Raw genomic sequence first — 22,377 nt, 5'->3', positions numbered from 1 at the left:
ACATTTTTTTAAAAATTGACAACCGAATTATAGTGTACGTGACCAATTATTCATCTTGATTAAGGTTAGTTAAACAACAGTTCATTGTTAATTCATGTTAGATCAGGTCCATTAAATAATATGAACAGATACAACTTTGGATTTTAATAATGTATTAGTAAATTTTGAAATTAAAGGGTTACTTCAGTGATTTTGCATTAAGCTTTGTATTTAAACTGGGTCATTTATGTAGTAGAAATGTGAAATTATTTTTGAATTTGGTGCTTTCTAGACTGAGAAAAGACAGAAAATGTATTTTTGTCTCATGTGGATGAAAGACAACAACTCCCAGAATGCACTTGCTTCGCTGCCCTATGAGGCCATTCCGTACACCGTCGTTTAGATCTTCATAGTAATACAATAATTTCGTTTAGTTAGAGAATAAACACTACAATTAAACACTGAACTTGTCTTTTCAATAAAGTGTGAGTGAGCCGAACGAAAGTCACGGCACAGACGCAGCAGGAGCAGGGGTCAGATTTCATTCATCACAAAGAGCTGAGCAGAGCTGAGGTAACCTTAAGCGCCAGTCTGGCACGTTTTCATATCGCATATGGAAGCTAAACTATTCCAGGAATTCATTGAACAGTTGAAACACTCACTTTTCTCTGCATCGTCCGTTATGAATGTCCGTGCGGCCGTCTGTGTCTTACATTCTGTGTGTGAGATCTCTCCCCTATGGGCGGGTTGATAACACGCGGAACAGCTCTATCTAGTGGCTGTAGTCTTTAGCATCTGGCCAAAAAAAATCCTCCAATGACGCAAAATGACGATATTTGCGTCATCAGAGGAATTTTTCCAGAAATAAAATGCATAATTCTCTCGTCGTCTCAGGGGGATATGAGGGGGGAAAGTACCATAATTTGAATACACTACCGGGTTTCTACTGATACAAAGATTAATGCTTTAGACGAATTTTCATTGGTAGGCCTATCTCATGATAACAAATTGGTTAATAAATAGAACTTATTGTAACGTCTTACTAATGTTTCATTTGACACTTTATGAACCATAAAGTTTTAAGTTTTTGAAATAAATTACACAATATTACGGTTTGTATTGTATTTTGATCAAATAAATGCAGGCCCAAACTTTTGAAAAGTAGTGTATATCCACACACTTTATCTTTAGGACACAGAACACATAATGTTTGTGTCTCTAATGTGTGTGAACATGAGGTGGGCCAAAGGAGAGGTGAGAGGAGCACATTATCCCGTGACAGGAACACCATGGGGCAGGGGTGAAGAAAGCGGGGAGGTGTTCCGATTCTTCCACATCCCTGCTGGGCACCTCCATCTCAAGCATTTTATCTGAGTCAATCTGCTGGAAAAGAGGCTTTGAAGATTTGGCTTCTTTTTGCTAATAAAAAAACCCCTTCATTTCCGCCATTTCATTTGAGTTCAATGCATATGAAAGCAAGGGTTCATTTTAGCACCTGTTGATCATGCAAGATTATTTGAGAATTTGTGTAAAGATAAATATATAAAGCTGACTTGACTTGTAATTGTGAAATGTAATTTAGCCTAAGTGTAAGGATGGCAGCCCAAACCTTTCTCTCTCTTTTTTTTTTTCAATTAAATGCTCGCGAAATGAAAAGCGCCGGACATTACAAAGGGAATCTGGAAGTGCTTTATTTATTAAAGGCCTCTCCCAAAAGAAAGAGATGAACTGACCCTGCACAAATGAGATGAAATTCTTCAACATATTGAACATGTGTTCCCAGTCACAGTTTGGATGAGTTCAGCACATCCCCACACATCTAATCTGAAACACTGAAGAAAAACTAACACAACTAATATATATTTCCTTTTATAACAAATTCATAGCTAATACATTAGAATGCTTCCATTTGTTAGCATGCTTTCTACATGTGGTCATATGATTTTAACAGATGTTTTTACTTGTTCCCTCATTGAGTCATTGCTATTGCACAAAACCGATCATAAAGGAGTAACAGAACCGATGACACTTGCTTTTCACACTCATACGAGCTACACTTATTTCTCAAAATAAATAGGATGTAAGAGGAAATAGATTATCACTATAATTTTTTTGTTTTACTGTTGTGGAATTACTCCTTTAAAGACAGTTCCTCTCTCTGTGTGAGGTGAAGATGTTGAGATTGTGAGTGAACACTGAACAAAAGCCTCAAAAACGCCTGTGGCTTCAACACGGTGGCAAGAAAACAAAGACTGTAAGTTACACCTATCATTTGGCTGTCAGGACGGCTGTTTGTGTAACTCTGATGCATAGATTAAAGACAAGTTTAAGGGACATAAATGTGCAGGTACAGACACTTGTGGGTGTTTCCTTATGGTCATGTGCATGTCGCCCTGTGTTTGCCTTCATGAACGTGTGAATGTGAACAGCTGTGAAAACACCAGTGATTTATGGGTGCCAGTGGCCATATAGAGATCACTCTGTCACCCTCTAATCACATTTGACCATGTTGCTCTGACATTGACAACCACATAAACATAAAGTTGTCACAAGGGCTATATTTTAGTAACAATAAGATTTTGAGCCAAAAGTCCAATTGCATAGATGATTGGCTTTTCTATAACAGTGATTTTGTATTAGAATTTTTTAATGGCATGATATTTTCTGTTACTGGTTTACCATGCTCATTGTTTTGAGTTTTATAATTATGTTGCTGTTAAAATTTTGCAGAAAAGTCAGAAATAGCCTATAACACATTGTGAAATACTGTTAAAAATACAGGTATATTTTGGAAAATTGCTCTTTTAGTTACGTTAGATAGTTTTTTTCTCTCTGAATTAAGAGCCAGTAAACAGGAAGTTCCATTGTTACAACGTACCCCATATTGTATAACAGCATGCACTTCTAGGGGTCAAAGCTAACTACATTTATTTATTTATGTATTTATTATATTTATACATCATATATTTATCATCTGTAGAATATATTATTAAAAATTTGAATTATAAAATTCTATATTATAAAAAATCGAATGTAAAAAACATGACAAAATAATTATCCGCATCTGATGATGAAAATGACACAAGCAAAAGTCATTCATACCACTTGCAAATTAATTTTCCATAATCATCTCAGAATGGCCATTTCAACATGTTAGGGCCATTAAAACAGGCAAATGTGTATCTGTATTTCCAAACTGTGATAAATTGATATAATTTGATTAAGATTTGTCCCCATGTGTAAACTGGGTTAACATAGCAAATTCTGGGCAATGAAAAATGGCCAAGTTTAAAGATCAGGCCTAAGATAAACATACTGAGAGAACATAAAAGAGATAGAGATGCAGGCCGAGCAGGTGTGAATGAGGACTTGTCACTTCAGGTTAATGTAGAAAGCCACACACACACACACACACACACACACACACACACACACTGTGAGGACATGAAGAACTCCCAGCTTGACTGTTTGAGGGGAGGGGTTAGAAAAAAGAAAGTACTACAAAATTTTAATAAAATAGTTTGCAATCACTTGGTTCTGATGACACGCGAATAGTCACAGATTTCTCTCTCTCTCTCTCTCTCTCTCTCTCTCTCTCTCTCTCTCAATTTTTTCAATTTCAAATTAGCTTTATTAGCATGATTGTGTCACAATGTTGCCAAAGCATTAACATATTATATATAAATAATTAAAAATAAAACATACAAACAAACATATACTATATATGTACAGATCATGTCACATGTAGCACAGTAATAAATAAGTCAATCGAGTTAATCTAAATAAGTGAGTAAATTAATCTCTCTGTGTCTCTCTCTCTCTCTCTCTCTCTCTCTCTCTCTCTAATTGTCTAATGTATGTCCAAAGTCTATCTGCAACTACCATTTTATACACAAGATGGCGCGCTAAAACCAATAAATGCTTCGGAGGATTCATATAAGGCTAAATCTCTGACAGGACTGCGTGTAATATATACAATATGCCATTAAATATGTGAGATAAAGTAAGAGATTAAAATCACAAGGTTGCCACATATTATTTTGCAGAAGCTCAATACAATAGGCTATAGGCCTACAAAGAGTTGCTATGCTTCTATTCACCCATCTGTAATGTATCTGTCACCCTTCTGACTATAAACAGCACAACATAAAAAGTAAATTATCATTACAGTGCAAGTCTGACACATTCTATGTCAGTCCGTCCAATATATGTCATCAATGCGCGGATGATAATAACCACCTAGCCTACTAGTCAACACTTAGCCTACATTCTTGAAGGCAGACATGAGTCAAAACATATAAAAAACTGACACTAACGATCTGCTGTCAACAATAAGCTGTGAGGCATGTTTATTTCACCACAGTGTGAGGAAAAACACGCCTTTGTACTAAATTAAACACAAAGTGTCTGGTAATCGAAAAAGACAAAACCAGTGTATGCTGTGCATGCATTTTCAGTTTTCATGTGTTTTTATTGTTTCATGGCTGATCTGTGGTCACTATGGTGTTCTTATAATAAAATACCACAGTTATGTGTCACTGTCTGGAACTTACCAGAAACTTGTATAAGTAAAAAATGGTCCTCATAGTGTTCCAAGCAGTCTTAGTCACTTGATTTTACTTTTACAGCCTCTGCTCTGTCAAACAAAAACACCTGTCCGGGGTTCAGCAGCACCTGCAATGTATTTCCACCAGTGGTGCAAGTGTATCATATTCAATCAAAGTCTGCTCTCAGACATTCTACAATTAGAATTACAGATTTTTTTTAATAACTGTGTAGGCTTCTTTTTTTCTCTTGTGAGACTAGCATTTAATAGTGAAGAAATGTTACAGTAGTGAGCATCATCAAGTAAAATAAACATATTTTCATAGAAATGCATATAATTACCTACCGACCAATGTGGGAAAACGTTAAGATTTACGCTGTTAATGAAAATATTTTGGTTGGTTTATATTTCATTTATCAGAGTCAGACCGCAGATTTTTGGGCATGCAGCAGAAGGGAGGGTGGACAGACAGATAGATAGATAGATAGATAGATAGATAGATAGATAGATAGATAGATAGATAGATAGATAGATAGATAGATAGATAGATAGATAGATAGATAGATAGATAGATAGATAGATAGATAGATAGATAGATAGATAGATAGATAGATAGATAGATAGATAGATAGATAGATAGATAGATAGATAGATAGATAGATAGATAGATAGATAGATAGATAGATAGATAGATAGATAGATAGATAGATAGATAGATAGATAGATAGATAGACAAACAGACGATAGATAGATAGATAGATAGATAGATAGATAGATAGATAGATAGATAGATAGATAGATAGATAGATAGATAGATAGATAGATAGATAGATAGATAGATAGATAGATAGATAGATAGATAGATAGATAGATAGATAGATAGATAGATAGATAGATAGATAGATAGATAGATAGATAGATAGATAGATAGATAGATAGACAGACAGACAGATAGACAGACAGATATATAGATAGACAGACAGACGATAGATAGATAGACAGACAGACAGACATACGATAGATAGATAGATAGATAGATAGATAGATAGATAGATAGATAGATAGATAGATAGATAGATAGATAGATAGATAGATAGATAGATAGATAGATAGATAGATAGATAGATAGATAGATAGATAGATAGATAGATAGATAGATAGATAGATAGATAGATAGATAGATAGATAGATAGATAGATAGATAGATAGATAGATAGATAGATAGGAGACAGACAGACAGATAGACAGACAGATATATAGATAGACAGACAGACGATAGATAGATAGACAGACAGACATACGATAGATAGATAGATAGATAGATAGATAGATAGATAGATAGATAGATAGATAGATAGATAGATAGATAGATAGATAGATAGATAGATAGATAGATAGATAGATAGATAGATAGATAGATAGATAGATAGATAGATAGATAGATAGATAGATAGATAGATAGATAGATAGATAGATAGATAGATAGATAGATAGATAGATAGATAGATAGATAGATAGATAGATAGATAGATAGATAGATAGATAGACAGACAGACAGACAGACAGACAGATAGACAGACAGACAGATAGACAGACAGATATATAGATAGACAGACAGACGATATATAGATAGACAGACAGACAGACATACGATAGATAGATAGATAGATGATAGATAGATAGATAGATAGATAGATAGATAGATAGATAGATAGATAGATAGATAGATAGATAGATAGATAGATAGATAGATAGATAGATAGATAGATAGATAGATAGATAGATAGATAGATAGATAGATAGATAGATAGATAGATAGATAGATAGACAGACAGACAGACAGACATACGATAGATAGATAGATAGATAGATAGATAGATAGATAGATAGATAGATAGATAGATAGATAGATAGATAGATAGATAGATAGATGATAGATAGATAGATAGATAGATAGATAGATAGATAGATAGATAGATAGATAGATAGATAGATAGATAGATAGATAGATAGATAGATAGATAGATAGATGATAGATAGATAGATAGATAGATAGATAGATAGATAGATAGATAGATAGATAGATAGATAGATAGATAGATAGATAGATAGATAGATAGATAGATAGATAGATAGATAGATAGATAGATAGATAGATAGATAGATAGATAGATAGATAGATAGATAGATAGATAGATAGATAGATAGATAGATAGATAGATAGATAGATAGATAGATAGATAGATAGATAGATAGATAGATAGATAGATAGATAGATAGATAGATAGATAGATAGATAGATAGATAGACAGACAGACAGACAGACATACGATAGATAGATAGATAGATAGATAGATAGATAGATAGATAGATAGATAGATAGATAGATAGATAGATAGATAGATAGATAGATAGATAGATAGATAGATAGATAGATAGATAGATAGATAGATAGATAGATAGATAGATAGATAGATAGATAGATAGATAGATAGATAGATAGGAGACAGACAGATAGACAGACAGATATATAGATAGACAGACAGACGATAGATAGATAGACAGACAGACATACGATAGATAGATAGATAGATAGATAGATAGATAGATAGATAGATAGATAGATAGATAGATAGATAGATAGATAGATAGATAGATAGATAGATAGATAGATAGATAGATAGATAGATAGATAGATAGATAGATAGATAGATAGATAGATAGATAGGAGACAGACAGACAGATAGACAGACAGATATATAGATAGACAGACAGACGATAGATAGATAGACAGACAGACAGACATACGATAGATAGATAGATAGATAGATAGATAGATAGATAGATAGATAGATAGATAGATAGATAGATAGATAGATAGATAGATAGATAGATAGATAGATAGATAGATAGATAGATAGATAGATAGATAGATAGATAGATAGATAGATAGATAGATAGATAGATAGATAGACAGACAGACAGACAGACAGACAGACAGACAGACAGACATACGATAGATAGATAGATAGATAGATAGATAGATAGATAGATAGATAGATAGATAGATAGATAGATAGATAGATAGATAGATAGATAGATAGATAGATAGATAGATAGATAGATGATAGATAGATAGATAGATAGATAGATAGATAGATAGATAGATAGATAGATAGATAGATAGATAGATAGATAGATAGATAGATAGATAGATAGATAGATAGATAGATAGATAGATAGATAGATAGATAGATAGATAGATAGATAGATAGATAGATAGATAGATAGATAGATAGATAGATAGATAGATAGACAGACAGACAGACAGACAGACAGACATACGATAGATAGATAGATAGATAGATAGATAGATAGATAGATAGATAGATAGATAGATAGATAGATAGATAGATAGATAGATAGATAGATAGATAGATAGATAGATAGATAGATAGATAGATAGATAGATAGATAGATAGATAGATAGATAGATAGATAGATAGATAGATAGGAGACAGACAGACAGATAGACAGACAGATATATAGATAGACAGACAGACGATAGATAGATAGACAGACAGACATACGATAGATAGATAGATAGATAGATAGATAGATAGATAGATAGATAGATAGATAGATAGATAGATAGATAGATAGATAGATAGATAGATAGATAGATAGATAGATAGATAGATAGATAGATAGATAGATAGATAGATAGATAGATAGATAGATAGATAGATAGATAGGAGACAGACAGACAGATAGACAGACAGATATATAGATAGACAGACAGACGATAGATAGATAGACAGACAGACATACGATAGATAGATAGATAGATAGATAGATAGATAGATAGATAGATAGATAGATAGATAGATAGATAGATAGATAGATAGATAGATAGATAGATAGATAGATAGATAGATAGATAGATAGATAGATAGATAGATAGATAGATAGATAGATAGATAGATAGATAGATAGATAGATAGATAGATAGATAGATAGATGCCTACAATTACATTTGAAAACTTTAAATTACTCAATTTAAATAAAAAATTTCAATTACTCAATTACATTTTAACACATCTGAAGAATATTGATCAAAATGTCTAGACTATAATTTTGATTATAATGAGCATTTCTCCACAGCGCCACCTCAGGTGGACTGCAGGCGATCTTTTTTACCGAGAGCCCCGCACCATCTACATTGTTACAATCCTCCCATTTCCTGCAACACAACACTTCCATGTCTCTCGTGAAGGGTATGCTGTTTTATCGCTTCCCACTGGATCGCACCTGCTGCCTGGGGATTGACAAGGATGGGAATATAAAGGTAAGCTACTTTTATTCGCTTTTATTGAAGTAATAAGCATGTTACCGGTTAGAGCATGCTATACTCTGTTAGACCGTGTGAGTAATGAAGGAAAACGCCAGGTTTCTCTAACGATATGAAACCTAAAAGGGATGGCGTAGTAGTTGTAATGAAACATTTCATTTTATATGGTGTGTCAATCGCCAACGCAATGTTTTTTGTTTATCCTGTCTGTTTTCTTGCCGTGGTGAGTGAACACAGGGGTTACGTATTATCCACGAGTAGTTCCTCACACACACATATCAAGCTGCGCTGTTCACTTGGCAACGCCAATCGCCGTAGACGCCTTGACAAAACCAGTGTTACCTTCTCCCGTATGAGGTTTGATAGTTTCCACCCACCGGTTTAAGCCGTCTGAGCGTACACAAACAGTAGTTGACATGCGGTGAGTGTAGTCAGTGGCTCAGAAGAGGTTTTTACACGAGTCGAGAAAACACACTGAGCGTTTTTACGCACAAAACAAGCGTTTCTCTCTCTCCGCAGAGCGAATATGAGAGGGGTTCGCCGCAAACTGTCATTAGGTTGACAGAGATGGGCTGCTGATTTGGGAATCCCGGAGAGCTGGAAGCGCCCAGGAACACCATGACCGTGTTCAACCAGGAGAATGTGGAGGATTTATACGAGATTGGAGACGAACTCGGGAGGTACGTGATGATTTTGGGGCGTTAGGTGAAATTGATTCCATGCAGTTGGTTGTTTTAGATGAATTATATGAATATACATTCACGAAACATCTATTACTAACCTAAACTGTTAAAAATACTTTTAATTTAATAAATATTTACTGGGCACCAGTGCTGGGCAGTATGACCAAAAATTTATATCATGGTATTTTTCTAAATTATACCGGTTGTTAACCACATTTTCTACTGATTACTGATTTCTACTGATAATTCTACTGATTCTATTGAGAGGAAATACTGCAGTAGATTGACTAGAATGCCCTATTTTTACTGTCATGACGAGGGGATATTGTAGAAAAACTCCACAGTAGAATTAATACAGGTTTGCAAAGCCCCACAAAATGATGCTGTGGGGAGACAACAGCCAATAAAACACACTTATTACAGACACATGAATATTAAAATATGACCACGGAGATTTGAGGGCACTTTAAGAATTTTAAAAATCTAACCCTATATAACAACAAACTGCCAAAACGAAGGAGGAACGCGGAAGGACATTTAAAAGGTCTAAGGATATTTTCAATACAAATGACACATGTCAGTTTAACACAGAAAGAATAAAGCAGTTACTTTTTGCCCATTCTTCTTTGAATTGTCTGTCTATTAACTTGCATCATTGTCTTCAGTGTAGCAGTATAATCCATCATGTTATCGCGGTCATGATCATCAGACGTACGGCTGTATCAGCGGCCTTGTTTGCACATATTTTTCATTTGAGGAAGACGTGATTAAACATGTGCGCATGCACGCTGCTGGTTCATGTTTAGAGCACTAGAGTATATGAAATATGTCCATAAAAAACTTAAACACGCTCGATCCAGTCTGTATCTGATCTATATCAGATCAGATATTTTTGAATTCTCGTTGTAATCAAGGGCTGAATCCAAAGTCGCCTCCTAAATCCTCAATCACTATTCCCTACTTTAGTCCACTAATACAGTTCACTTGAAGGAGTGAATGAAAAAAGTGAGTGAATTCGGACAGCCGTTGAGTGTACATTGGCTGTACACTCGTTATTGCTGCGCAATGTGGGATTGAATGAGTGCACTCAAAAACGTCCACTATGGTTTTGGACACCACTACAAATGGCTGTCCCCTCAAATAATGCCCTATTTGAGGGTATAGGGGGCGATTTTGAATTCAGCCATAGGCTGTAATGCGATCTCAGCTGTGCTCTTACTACAGTGCAACAGTGAAAGGGACCCATCTCAAACAGTGTCGCACTGCGCCGTGTTCCATCCGAACGTTGTTTAAGCGACATATACCGGTATTGCGGTATAATCAAAATTCACATCATAACAAAAATAAACACCGGTATTCGGTATGAACCGGTATACCGCCCAGCACTACCTCAAACCCCCCTGGAGCCGGGAAATCACTAGTCATCACTCTAGACAGATGTTCATACATTCCTAGTTGTAATGATCTCCAGTGGCATTTATTGATTAATGGGGTTCAGGTGGCTGTGAAAGCCCAAATTCTCTTCTGGGAGCCTTACTTGAGAGGTTGGTCAAGATAAATTGGGTTAGTCTGCTATGCTGCGACTCAATGACAATTGCATTTTTACTTAATAATTTGGCTGTTGAGAACGTCCAGTCAGCAATTAATTTAATTTGCAGGGTAACTTAGTTCTCACTAAGAGACGGTCACACAGCACTTTTCGTTCCATTCACTTCCGTTCATAGGCATGTGAATGCTGGAGACCGGAAACGCAAGCTTATGTGAAGAAGTTTCACATTTCGCCGCTTTCCCATTTTTAAGTTTGGTGGACTCTGACTAACCTGAAAATTTGTATCACATAATGACGTTTGACAAATAAAACATTGATTCGTCATGGCGTGACCTCTTAGCTGAATTTTTTTTTTAAACACATTTTAAAGCTGCAGATGTGCAGTGTGGCATAGAAATGGAGTATATTGTATACATTTACATTTTAGATTTACTATTATTTATTATGTCGAATTATAAGACGCTGCAGAGTGAAGTCACGACCATTGCAGTGTCCAAAGAAATTGTACATCCTCAAAAAGTAGTGTTTGAGTTTGTGTAATATTAGATGTGTAATATTATGTGTAACATTTCAGCATTGGTGGTCAGGAGATGGATGTTCTTTTGAACTGATTTTCATGAGAATGCAGTTTCTCGGATTCCCATTGACTGCTGTGTGTGTGGGCGATAAATCACCACGCACATAGGAATGAGTCTGCTCCTTGTGTGGGTTGTGGGAAATCGGGCAGCTTTGTCTTTAAGAGAAATATTTTATGTGTTAGTGCTCACGTAACAGCATATAGGATGCCGATGCATTGCTCACGCTTGCTAAAATCGGTTACATAATGCTTAAACGTACTGAAGAGACTTTGAATCGAATGCTGAAGATGTTCTTGTCATTGGCTCCTGAGGGATGACAGCATCTGTTGGTCAATCTTATTGCATAATTGACTCAATGCCTGCAAAGTAGCTTACTCCGGTTAATACTGAATTTTATAATAGAGAAGTATAGGAAAGCTGTATTACTTTACTCTTAGGGATTGTGTTTCTCACAAGAGTTGCATCTGAGGTTGGTTATTTGCTTTTAGTTGATTTGCTGTTAAAATGCTGTTAGTTAATTAGCATATTCATGAGCATTGATTTCATGTTTAAGTCTGGACAGCTTTTAATTGACATTTGTGAGTTTTAACTATTTAAATATGCATGAACTTTCCATTTATTTATTGGTAATCTTTATCATTGAATGTTTAATTGAAAACATCTGCTTGAAATAATTGTCATGTTTCTGTTTATGATAAGTATTGTGCATTTTATGCTGTCCTTGAATTTAATCAAATGGATGATGGGACATTTTACATATTCAAAATTATTTGAATAGTATTGAAGACAAAACATTTGAATATTATGGTTTCACCATGACAACTTCATGACTAGTGATTGTTTATGGCTATGCCATAGAGTTACTAATCCCACTATTGACATTAAGCAATGAATGGATTGCAGCTTGTTGAAGGTATCTATGAACCTGCGTACAAAAGAGTCTGAAATAAAACAATGGGACCCCCAATCATTGAAGCCCACTGGCACATTTTAAGTTTCCCATTTCATTCTGCATAACAAAAAATGCCCCCTTCCCTCCTTCACTAACAAAACCCCCAAATCAGGACCCAGAACATCATTCACTGTACCCAAATCAGCCATTAATTTCTTTACCCTCCTCATTATGTTCAGGGCTTAGCTTTGATGCCTCGTCAAGATGGTTAAGCGTACCCAGGACACACCCCCCCACCCCGCAATTGAGGCGTAACTCTGTGCTTGCATGTTACTCGGGCTGTAAGGTTAAACACACAGGCTCTCTTTATGGGGCTTATGAGGCTTCGGCCCATGGAAGCTCTTAAGTGAGGAGGTTTCTTTATTCTGATGGGAACTGCTCCGGGTGGTCCTTCACAGAGTAGGAGGAGCAGTGGTCTGTTGGCTAAATTGCAGGGATCTCGGCTGGCACTGCTTTTTTAATGTATTAACACTATGAGCTGCCGCAACTTGAAGGTGATGTGTATAATTTCTGCACTAATAGCGACAATGAATGAAATATTTAAAATTTCCCCCACATCAGGGTTATTGTCGTTAACTAAAACTAAAACTAATCGTTCACTAAAACTAATAAAAACATTTTTGTTAATTGAACCCAACCTAAAATAAAATATATTAGATGAAAAACTTAGACAGTTAGAACTAAAGTAAGGGCAAGCAGTAAAATGATTAACTGAATATAAATAAGTAAATGGAAACTAAACTAAAACTGAAAGCAAATTCAAAATATGGATAAACTATAATAGTATGTAAACTACCCCACATCTCTCATTGGATCCCACCCCTAGTCCAAACCCAAAGACTTAAGTTCCACTCTCTCCAAGATTCCAAGTGCTTTACCATATTGAAAGTACATCAAACATCACTGAACAACTTTTTGAATAGGAGTCTGTCTGTCTATCTGTTTCATGCAGTATGGATCTTTTCTAGCCCACTCTTAGAAGATAATCATCAGCTTTAGCACTAATGCTAAAACTGAAGATGAATTCCCAACCAATAAGGAACTCCTCTCATTTTACAGTTCACTCAGTAATGATATCTGCGTTCCTCTATTACATTAAGTATCTTAGACCAACTATAAGCATGGCTGCTCTCAGTCTGTCCTGCCACTAATTGGTTCCCCTTTGTGTCTGTTTGCTCTGGCTGTGTGTGTGAAAGGGGAGGAGCAGATTTTTGCTGGATCTCACTATCGCTTCAAGAGGCAGTGCTTCTGACTGAGTAGTTTTTTGAAGAGAGTGCTACAGAGACCTTATTACCCGGACTGTGATTCTAAAGATATTCCTCCAAAAAGTTGAGATCCCAGGCATTTTTGAGGAGGGCAAACAATTTAAAGTTGTTAAAGTTGCATATCATTCTGCCCCCCCACACACCCCTCGGCAATGATATGCAGAATATGCATGTTGTTTGTTGTTGACCTATATTTGCACCCCAGTGAAATGTGTCAGAGGTTGCTGGTGTTGAGGTTTGGAGAGTGGGAGATTAACTTTTTTACCCACCAACTATAGTAAATATTGCATGTCTGCTGTTACCTACCATTTTTCATAACTCTTGCCATTAAATTACTGATATGGCATTCATCCAAATAACAAAAACAAACAAACAAAAAAAAACATATATAGACCAATCCAAAACATCTTATAGGTCCAGTATGTATTAATTTCCCTTCCTGGATGTGACTAGTATCATGCTGAAGATATCTGCTGGTATGAGTGGCTATGCACATAACATCATTCTGAGTGCACTAGTGCGTAAACGTAGCTACTCGTCCGCCTGTGTGTTCAGTGGGTGAAGTTTGGGTGTCTCTTGTGAAGCCTAATGAGATCTGTGGGGGTGAGAATGTGTATGAGATCAAGAGCATTTGTGAGCGAGTGTGCCGGGAGGGTCATGGTACACTGTAAGGCAATCCTGCTGTGAAGTATTAGCCTTGACCAGTGAAGCATGTGTAAGACAAGAGTGAAAGTTAGAGGGTTTTTTTCTCTGTCTGTCATTTTCTGTTTGGCATGGTGAATGCAGCTTTTGAGGATCCAAAATCTATTCCCCCCCAGCATCCTAAACAAACCATCTTAACTGGGCTTCCTGGATAGTACAAAGGTTAAACCGGCCACATCTGACCACAGCATGTTAATCAGTGCCAATAAAGAGCCATTGTTAGCCATTGACAAAAACATGGCAATTGTTTATGTTTTTTTTTTATTTTAACCCCTTTCTGCTGTTGAGGTGTAATAGTAGTATAGTTTGGCTATTAGCATAGCATGGTCCAGTTCTGCATCTGTGGGCATAAAGCATCTTTCTCAATTTATGGCCATTGAAAAGTAGCCCTGTATTCTGTCGAAATGCATTTTGTATGTTGCTTACAAAAAGTATTTCATTAGAGATAATATATTGTTACCATATATTACCATATATTGGTACGGTTATAGGCTTATATTAGAAATGTCTACATTTGTCCAAATTGGCAAAAATTGGATTTTTAATTATGCATGCCTACTTGCCCAATATTTACATTTTGATTACCTTTGCCGTCATTATTTCTAGCAATTGTCACAAGGAATATTCACTTGGAGCATTTAAAATGATTGATTTTAGTTTTTAGTGCTTTATTTTTAAACAAAATAGTAACACATTTTAATATCAGCCATTCATCTGTTATTGGCCCAAATATTGAAATAATTATGGGACTATTGGTATCAGCTAGAATTGTGATATCAGTGCATCCCTACATTATATTACAGTAAATGTCTTACCCGTGACAGGTCTTTTGCATCCTTTTACAGCACAGGACAGTTAATACTAGCAAATAGTGCATTTCTGCAGTACCATCAGCCAATCACTGTTATCAGCCATCATTTTCCTGTGGCTTCTGAATGAATAGTCCCATGGCATTTACAGCTCAAGTGATTGGCTCTAAGGGTGTGTTCACACTTGTAGTTCAGTGCGCTTGGTTTGTTTGGTCCAGACCAAAAAAATTTAACTTTTAGTTCTGTTCCGCTTAGCATTCAAATTGGCATTTTTTAACACCAAACCTAAAGCAGATGTTTACAACCTGATTGGTTGGCATTTATTATTTTAATTACCAGACACACCTTACTGAGCATCCAAAACAATGCTGTGTGCTGGGGTAAATATGCTCGTTGTATGTGCGTACATATGATGGTATTTTGACCAGCGGAGAACTCGTGAAGAGCTTATAAAATGTGTAAAGGAGTCAAAACAGCGGCAGGAATCCCTCAGTCACACACAGAAACGAACGATCTGTTGCGAGGATACACGGTTCTGATGCCTGTACCGAACTGTGATGGGCAACATCGCGACTAATCACTATGACAAGAAAAAACAGGTATGCTTAAGCATTCTGTCCTTTTTAGGGTCGCATCTTGTGATGATATGTCCTTTTTTGGTTCGTTTCATGTTGCGTTCATATTTCATTCGAACAAGCGAACCGATACCCATCTTTTCAGCAGTCGCCCCACCTGTTTGGCAGTGACAGCGTTCACACTTTGGCTATTCAAATGAACCGCACTAACAGAGCAATCGCACTGGGGTTCGTTTTAATCGAACCAAACATGCCAAGTGTGAACATACCCTAAAACATTGTCCAGAACTTGACTCCCATAAGCAAAGATGTCAGAATTCAATTTTGGTTCCTGTGCCAGCTGAGCAACTACCACTGAGGTGAATGATAATGCTGACAGATAGGTTTCTCCAGGTAATATTGAGCTCCTTGATTGTGTCAGGTTCTTGTTTCCTGTGATCGACAGAAAACCTGGTCAACTGGAGAATGCTATGAGCTTGGGTGCAGTTAGATTTAATGCATCATACAGCTGGTGGCCTGCATTGGCAAGTGTTTATATATGATTAAATATGTGTGTGGTGTACATTGTAATTGGTTACTTTTTGTGCCACTCCTTTGACAACTGACTTGACTGAACTGCAAGATTATAATATTCTGTTTAATAACATTTGAATTGTATGTCTTTTATACTTTTAATACACAATGTTATAATTTAAAACATATTCTAGTTTAAGTTATTTCATAATGAGCATGACAGTGTTATTTACATTTTGAAACAATTCATCATTACTTTCTTATATTGTAACCACCTGCTTGAGTCATCTTTGTGGGTATAATTGTGGCTATAAATGCTGTTTTATCACAGCCGGATACAAGAGTTAATACCTCACGGTGTTGTCACACACACAAGACCTCTTGCAGAGTCCAGGATGTGTTGCTACAGTGGATCATAGTCGATTAATCGACTTTATTTGCACAGCCAACACTTCTTCATTCACTGCCTGGTTTTATGCTGCAGTCACTGTAATGACTGTGTGCATCAGCCATGATGGGGCTATTTAATGTCAAGTGTTAGCATATGAATATGAATAATGGGAATCCCCCTCCTGAATCATGGTTCTTAATAGCGAATTACTGCGACTGATAGGCTGCATCTTGGAAGTTTAAAGGCGGCTTGACCAAGAGCTGTCAAACTGCATTTCCTCAGGCGCATTTGTTAATATTCAGCAATAAATTTGTGGGAACATGTTATGAATTCTTCTCACAGATCTCGGAGCACCAGCTCTGTTAATGCTGTTGCTAAGCTACTGGTGAAGTGATGTCGTGGAAGGAATTCAGACTCCCTGTGCTGGATATCAAGTGCTTTTCTTTATATCTTGTAAGCCATTGTCATTGCCTTGTTGATCATTTTACTCGCCTTTTAGCGTCATTTTTATCTTATGTTTTTACTTTAAGACAAAGTATTTGACCCTATTTAAAATGGCAAGAGATACATTCTTACAATTCTTTGATATTGCTGCTTGAAGCGAGTCCAGAATAGTTAATGCTGGCTAATCACATTCCTAAAAGCTTTCTTGTTTTCTTTATAATTGTTCTTTTATGGAGGGTTACTCAGTTACTGTTAAGACGTCAATACTAAAGCCGCAGAATGCGTTTTTAACACTGAATCATGTTTTGACAGTAAGCAGTACTCGTCGAAACCAGGTGAATGTCAGTTTCTGTCTACATTAGGGCATTTGGAAGATAAGGCCCGCAGCAGACTTCAGGTCTCCTCCCCTGGGTTGCTATGGGAACCACCCATTTATCCAGTTCTTTCCAGGCGTAGCTATCATTTAGGCTCGGTCATCTGTGGGGCTTCCTCCATTAGCAACGCTTCCTTAAATGAGTTCTGATTGACTGAATGTGAGACAGTCCTTCATGCTCATGGGAGAAGTGCAATTAATCGGACAATGCTGATATTCTGATTGGTTACACCGTTTTGATTGAATTACAGATGCGAGCTTGTGTTTTAGTCAGATTTTCAGTACTCGAGTAGTAATGGCCACTTCAGACCTAGTCATACACATTTGCCACCGGTGCCCCTTTACACAATGTGTTCTTTGTGACTTTAAGTCCACTTGAAAGGACAAAATTACATTCGGCTGACATGTCAAATGCCTTTTTGGACAAATCAAAGAGAAATTATGTTTTGAGAAATAAAATGTCCCTTTTTCTTCACAGATGTCACCATACCTAGTGTTATTTTTCGAATGAGTGACCCAACCTTCACTCTGCCTTTTACATTACCATTTAAAAGTTTGTGGTTGATAAGGATTTTTAAAAATGTTTTTGAAAGATGTCCATTATGCTCACCAAGGCTGCATTTATTTGATGAGAAAACAGTAAAAACAGTAATATTCTGAAATATTATTACAACTTAAAATAACTTGTTTCTATTTTAATATATTTAAAAATGTAATTTAAATGTAATTTTTGTGATGTCCAAGATGAATTTTCAGCATCAATACTCACAGTCTTCCGTGTCACATGATCCCTCAAAAATAATTCTAATATGCTGATTTGCTTCTCAAGAAACATTTGTTGAAAACAATTGTGCTGCTTAATATTTATATTTTCAGCATTCTTTAATTAACAGCATTTATTTGAAATAGAATAGATTGTAGCAATTTGGTGTCCCTTGACTCAATAGAAGAAGTCTTTTCTTAAAACAAAAGAGTTCAATTTCATGCAAATTATAAGCAGAGCAATGCAGAGATAACCAATGACAAGTGAGTTTCCCCTAGGAAATTTTGGTAACAGTTTACAACAAAGTTTCATTTGTTAACATTAGTTAATGTATTAACTAACATGAACTAACCATGAGCAATACATTACTGTATTTGTTAATCCTTGTTAACGTTAGTTAATAAAAATACAGCTGTTCATTGTTTATTCATGTTAGTTCCCAGTGCATTAACTTATACAATTTTTGATTTGAGTAATGTGTTAGTAAATGTTGAAATTAACGTTAACAAAGGTAAATAAATGCTGCACTAGGAGTGCAGTTCATTATGAGTTACCAAATTTTTTACCTTGAAGTTGTGTTAACCACTGAGTTTAAGAGTGCTAGCTGTAATAGATATTAAATAATAAGATCTTATTCATATACGTACATATGAGACAAAAAAAGAGATGGTGCAGAGAGTTTTTGCATGTCATTGCCCTTTTTGTTTTTCCTTGTGACCGGATCTGTCAGTTTCAGTTCCTTAGAAGAGTGTTGTTTCATTAAACAACAGGGCTATCCTGCTTACACCATGTCTACACCGGTTGTAGCACGCATTAAGTTGACAGACACTTGTATTTTTGACGTGTGGCTTTTGTGTACATTTTAGAGTGGATGTTTAGCAGTATCTGTTTCATGTAGAGTGTGACCTGGCAAACACACATTTGTCTAAGTGTTCCCTGTCTCTGAGTAGGATTGCTTATCAGCTTCTGCTGATTGTACACACACAAACTCAGACAATATTCCTCTAAAGCCCTAATATCCTCAGCTCAAACCTCAGAGTGTGTCAGCTCTACTCCAACCACAGCGCTGTTTCCTTGGTTACTCCTGTATGGCACTATGGCACTGAGAGTTATTGCATAACGTGTGCAGTTTGGGCACTAAAGATTAGTGGGCTCTTTTCTCTCTGAACTGTCCACCCACATTCATTTTTCGCTAATGAACCAGTATATGACTCACATATACATATTATAATTTCAAATTATGTACATCTAATTTCTTGTGCGAAGATATATAGATGTATGCCGACCATTGCCATTAGGCATAAATTAGTAGCCAAACAGATTCTTTAATAGCTGATACTTCTGGTCAGATGTTTTCACTCTGCTAAAGTGCTGAGAAATTTTGGGAAAGTAGGCTGACCTTTGTGTATTGTGTCTGTGTTATAGTCTAAAAACTCTTCAAATCCCAGTTCACATTTAATTGCGTGGGATGACACTAGCAAGGCTTATTTAATTACACTTGGACCGGATCAGCGGGCTAGAAAAGTCAGTTCAGACACTGCCAGATTCCTTCCAACAGACTATTCTGTGAACCAAACAAATCTCAGTTCACCAGTGGAAAAGAGGGTCGCTGTATTTTGAGGACACAGCTTCAGAAAATACTGACTATATTGAGCACATTCAGTATTGCATTACAAAGCCACCACATTTGCTTTTCAGTTCGATTTTATATTTGTTAATATTTTTGTTTTTAACATCCTTTTGTCATCAGTTCAAAATTCATTATGTTAGTATAACTGATTATGCTAAAGTTAAAATTTTGGTCCGATTTTGTCTTTGGTCATTTTTAATCCAAACGTGTCTCTTTACTCTAAAGTTGAGTGAACAACTATAAAAGCGATTTTCTAAATGTAAGTTATCGATAGCAAAAGTGCTTTTGGTTCCTGGAAAACTGGCAGATTGCCTGGCCTACGGCCTGTGATCTTCACGCTGTGTTAAAATCACTTTATTGATCTGACATGCTGTGCATTGGTGTACCCAACTAGTTTGTATGTGTGTAGTCAGCATTTCTAAAATGGTTCATTTTGCAGTTTCTTCCTCTTGGATGACAATGCTGATTAATATGTTAAGGTACTGAAGGTTGTACTGTCACTGATGCAATTTTTTTTTTTTAAACCAGATTACCCAGATACAGCTGACAGATATTTGAGCAGATAATCATTTGTAAGGACAGTTGCAGAACACACATTATTTGTTGAAAACTGAAGTGAGAGTTAAGACATTTAATAATGTTGTAAAATATATTTTTTGTTTGTTTTATTTTTTGTATTTCAAATAAATGCTGTTATTTTGAATTTTCTATTCATCATAGATTCCTGAAAAATAAATCAAAGTGTCCACAAAAGTATTAGCAGCATATTAGAATGATTTCTGAAGGATCATGTGACACTGAAGACTGGAGTAATGATGCTGAAAATTCAGCTTTGCCATCACAGGAATAAATTACATTTTTATATTTTATTTTAAAATAAATTGTTAAATATTATTACAATTTAAAATAACTTATTTTAATTATAATTTATTCGTTATTTTAAATTGTAATATTTAACAATATTACTATTTTTTACTTTATTTTTGATTGAATAAATGTAGTCTTTGTGAGCATAAGAGACCTTTTTTCTTTTGATTTTTTTCTTTTGTTTTGTGCATTATATGTTATACACTTGCAAAAATGTGTCGCTGAATTAGAATAAACAGAAACTAGCACTCTATTCAAAATTCAGACTGCAGTCCACTAGGATAAGTTTTTACTTTTGATCTTTTATCAAAGTACTGACTACTAGTATATTTTAAGTATAGGATTGCACAGTCATTTCGGCTACCCAAAAGTTTTGGCCGAAATATCTATTTTCGACCAAAATAGGTTTTGGGGGGCCGAAATCAGTTACCGAAACAGATGTTTAATTAGCTTTTCTCCGGTAGCACGTTTTGACTGTGTTCACAACATGGATAAGCTACAACAGGGGTTTTCAAACTTTATGATGCTAAGGACCCCCAAATATGATGAACCTTTATGGGGGACCCCCTTCCTAAAATCCTTCTATATATTTTTAGATAAATAGTAAGTGTGACATTATAAATGCAACACATTGTTTCCACACTTAAATTGGCTATACTTAATGTTGGATGTATAAACCTGAAGAAAAAACATTAAAAATTATTGGTATACGCAACTTTCACAATAAATGTATGGAAGCAGCTTCTGTACTGCGTTAAGAATACTGCCTTACTATTATGATTACTACTTCTACTACAACTCTATTTCTATTCTCTTTCTATTGTTTTTGTCTTTTGTTATCCATCCTCTTTTTTTTTTTTTTTTTCTTTCTCCCCTTCTCCCAGAGGTTTTGGACCATTGCAGCTTGATGCAACTTTGTAATGTAATTGTTTTTGTTTTGTTTTGTTTATTTTGTTTTGTTTTGTCCGTATTCTGTTGTTTTTTTTGTTACAACATGTGTATTGTTTTGAGCATCAATAAAAATTTTTTTTTTTTAAAAATTAAAAAAAAGAATACTGCCTTACAACCCCAGTGAGCGAGATAAAGGGGACTATAGGGAGAAACTCACTAGAAAGATACAAAGCAAACACATACAATTATGGAAAGTATGTATATGACAAGAAAGGAGAGAACCATTTAGACTGTTTGGTAGACTTTATCCGTTTTTGCTTTGTCTTTTTATTCTCTGGAATTTTCTGGGGACCCCTTAGAACCTTCTGGAGGACCCCTGGGGGTCCCTGGACCCCAGTTTGAAAACCCCTGAGCTACAACAGTTAAACATGTTAGCTGTGTGGACACTATGATGAGTAATGATATGGTTTCTTAAGTATGAAATATTTGAGTCTGTGCTATTTTCTGTTAATGCAC

At 35.6% G+C, this 22,377-nt stretch overlaps 1 protein-coding gene across 1 annotated transcript in view; it reads left to right on the top strand.

The window, feature by feature from the left end:
• The first annotated feature begins 1,967 nt into the window (after nt 1–1,967).
• dapk1 (death-associated protein kinase 1) overlaps nt 1,968–22,377 on the top strand; it is an 85,186-nt gene continuing 64,776 nt past the window's right edge. The window contains exons 1-3 of the mRNA XM_079815063.1: nt 1,968–2,233; nt 8,690–8,873; nt 9,396–9,556. Of these exons, the coding sequence (XP_079671189.1) occupies nt 9,495–9,556 (62 nt within the window). The 5' untranslated portion in view covers nt 1,968–2,233; nt 8,690–8,873; nt 9,396–9,494. The remainder of the gene's footprint in view (nt 2,234–8,689; nt 8,874–9,395; nt 9,557–22,377) is intronic.

Source organism: Gobio gobio (assembly GCF_949357685.1).
Source record: "Gobio gobio genome assembly, chromosome: 4".
Classification (NCBI taxonomy): Eukaryota; Metazoa; Chordata; class Actinopteri; order Cypriniformes; family Gobionidae; genus Gobio; species Gobio gobio.
Note: the sequence above shows the minus strand (reverse complement) of the source record. Positions and strands in the feature narration are given on the sequence as shown.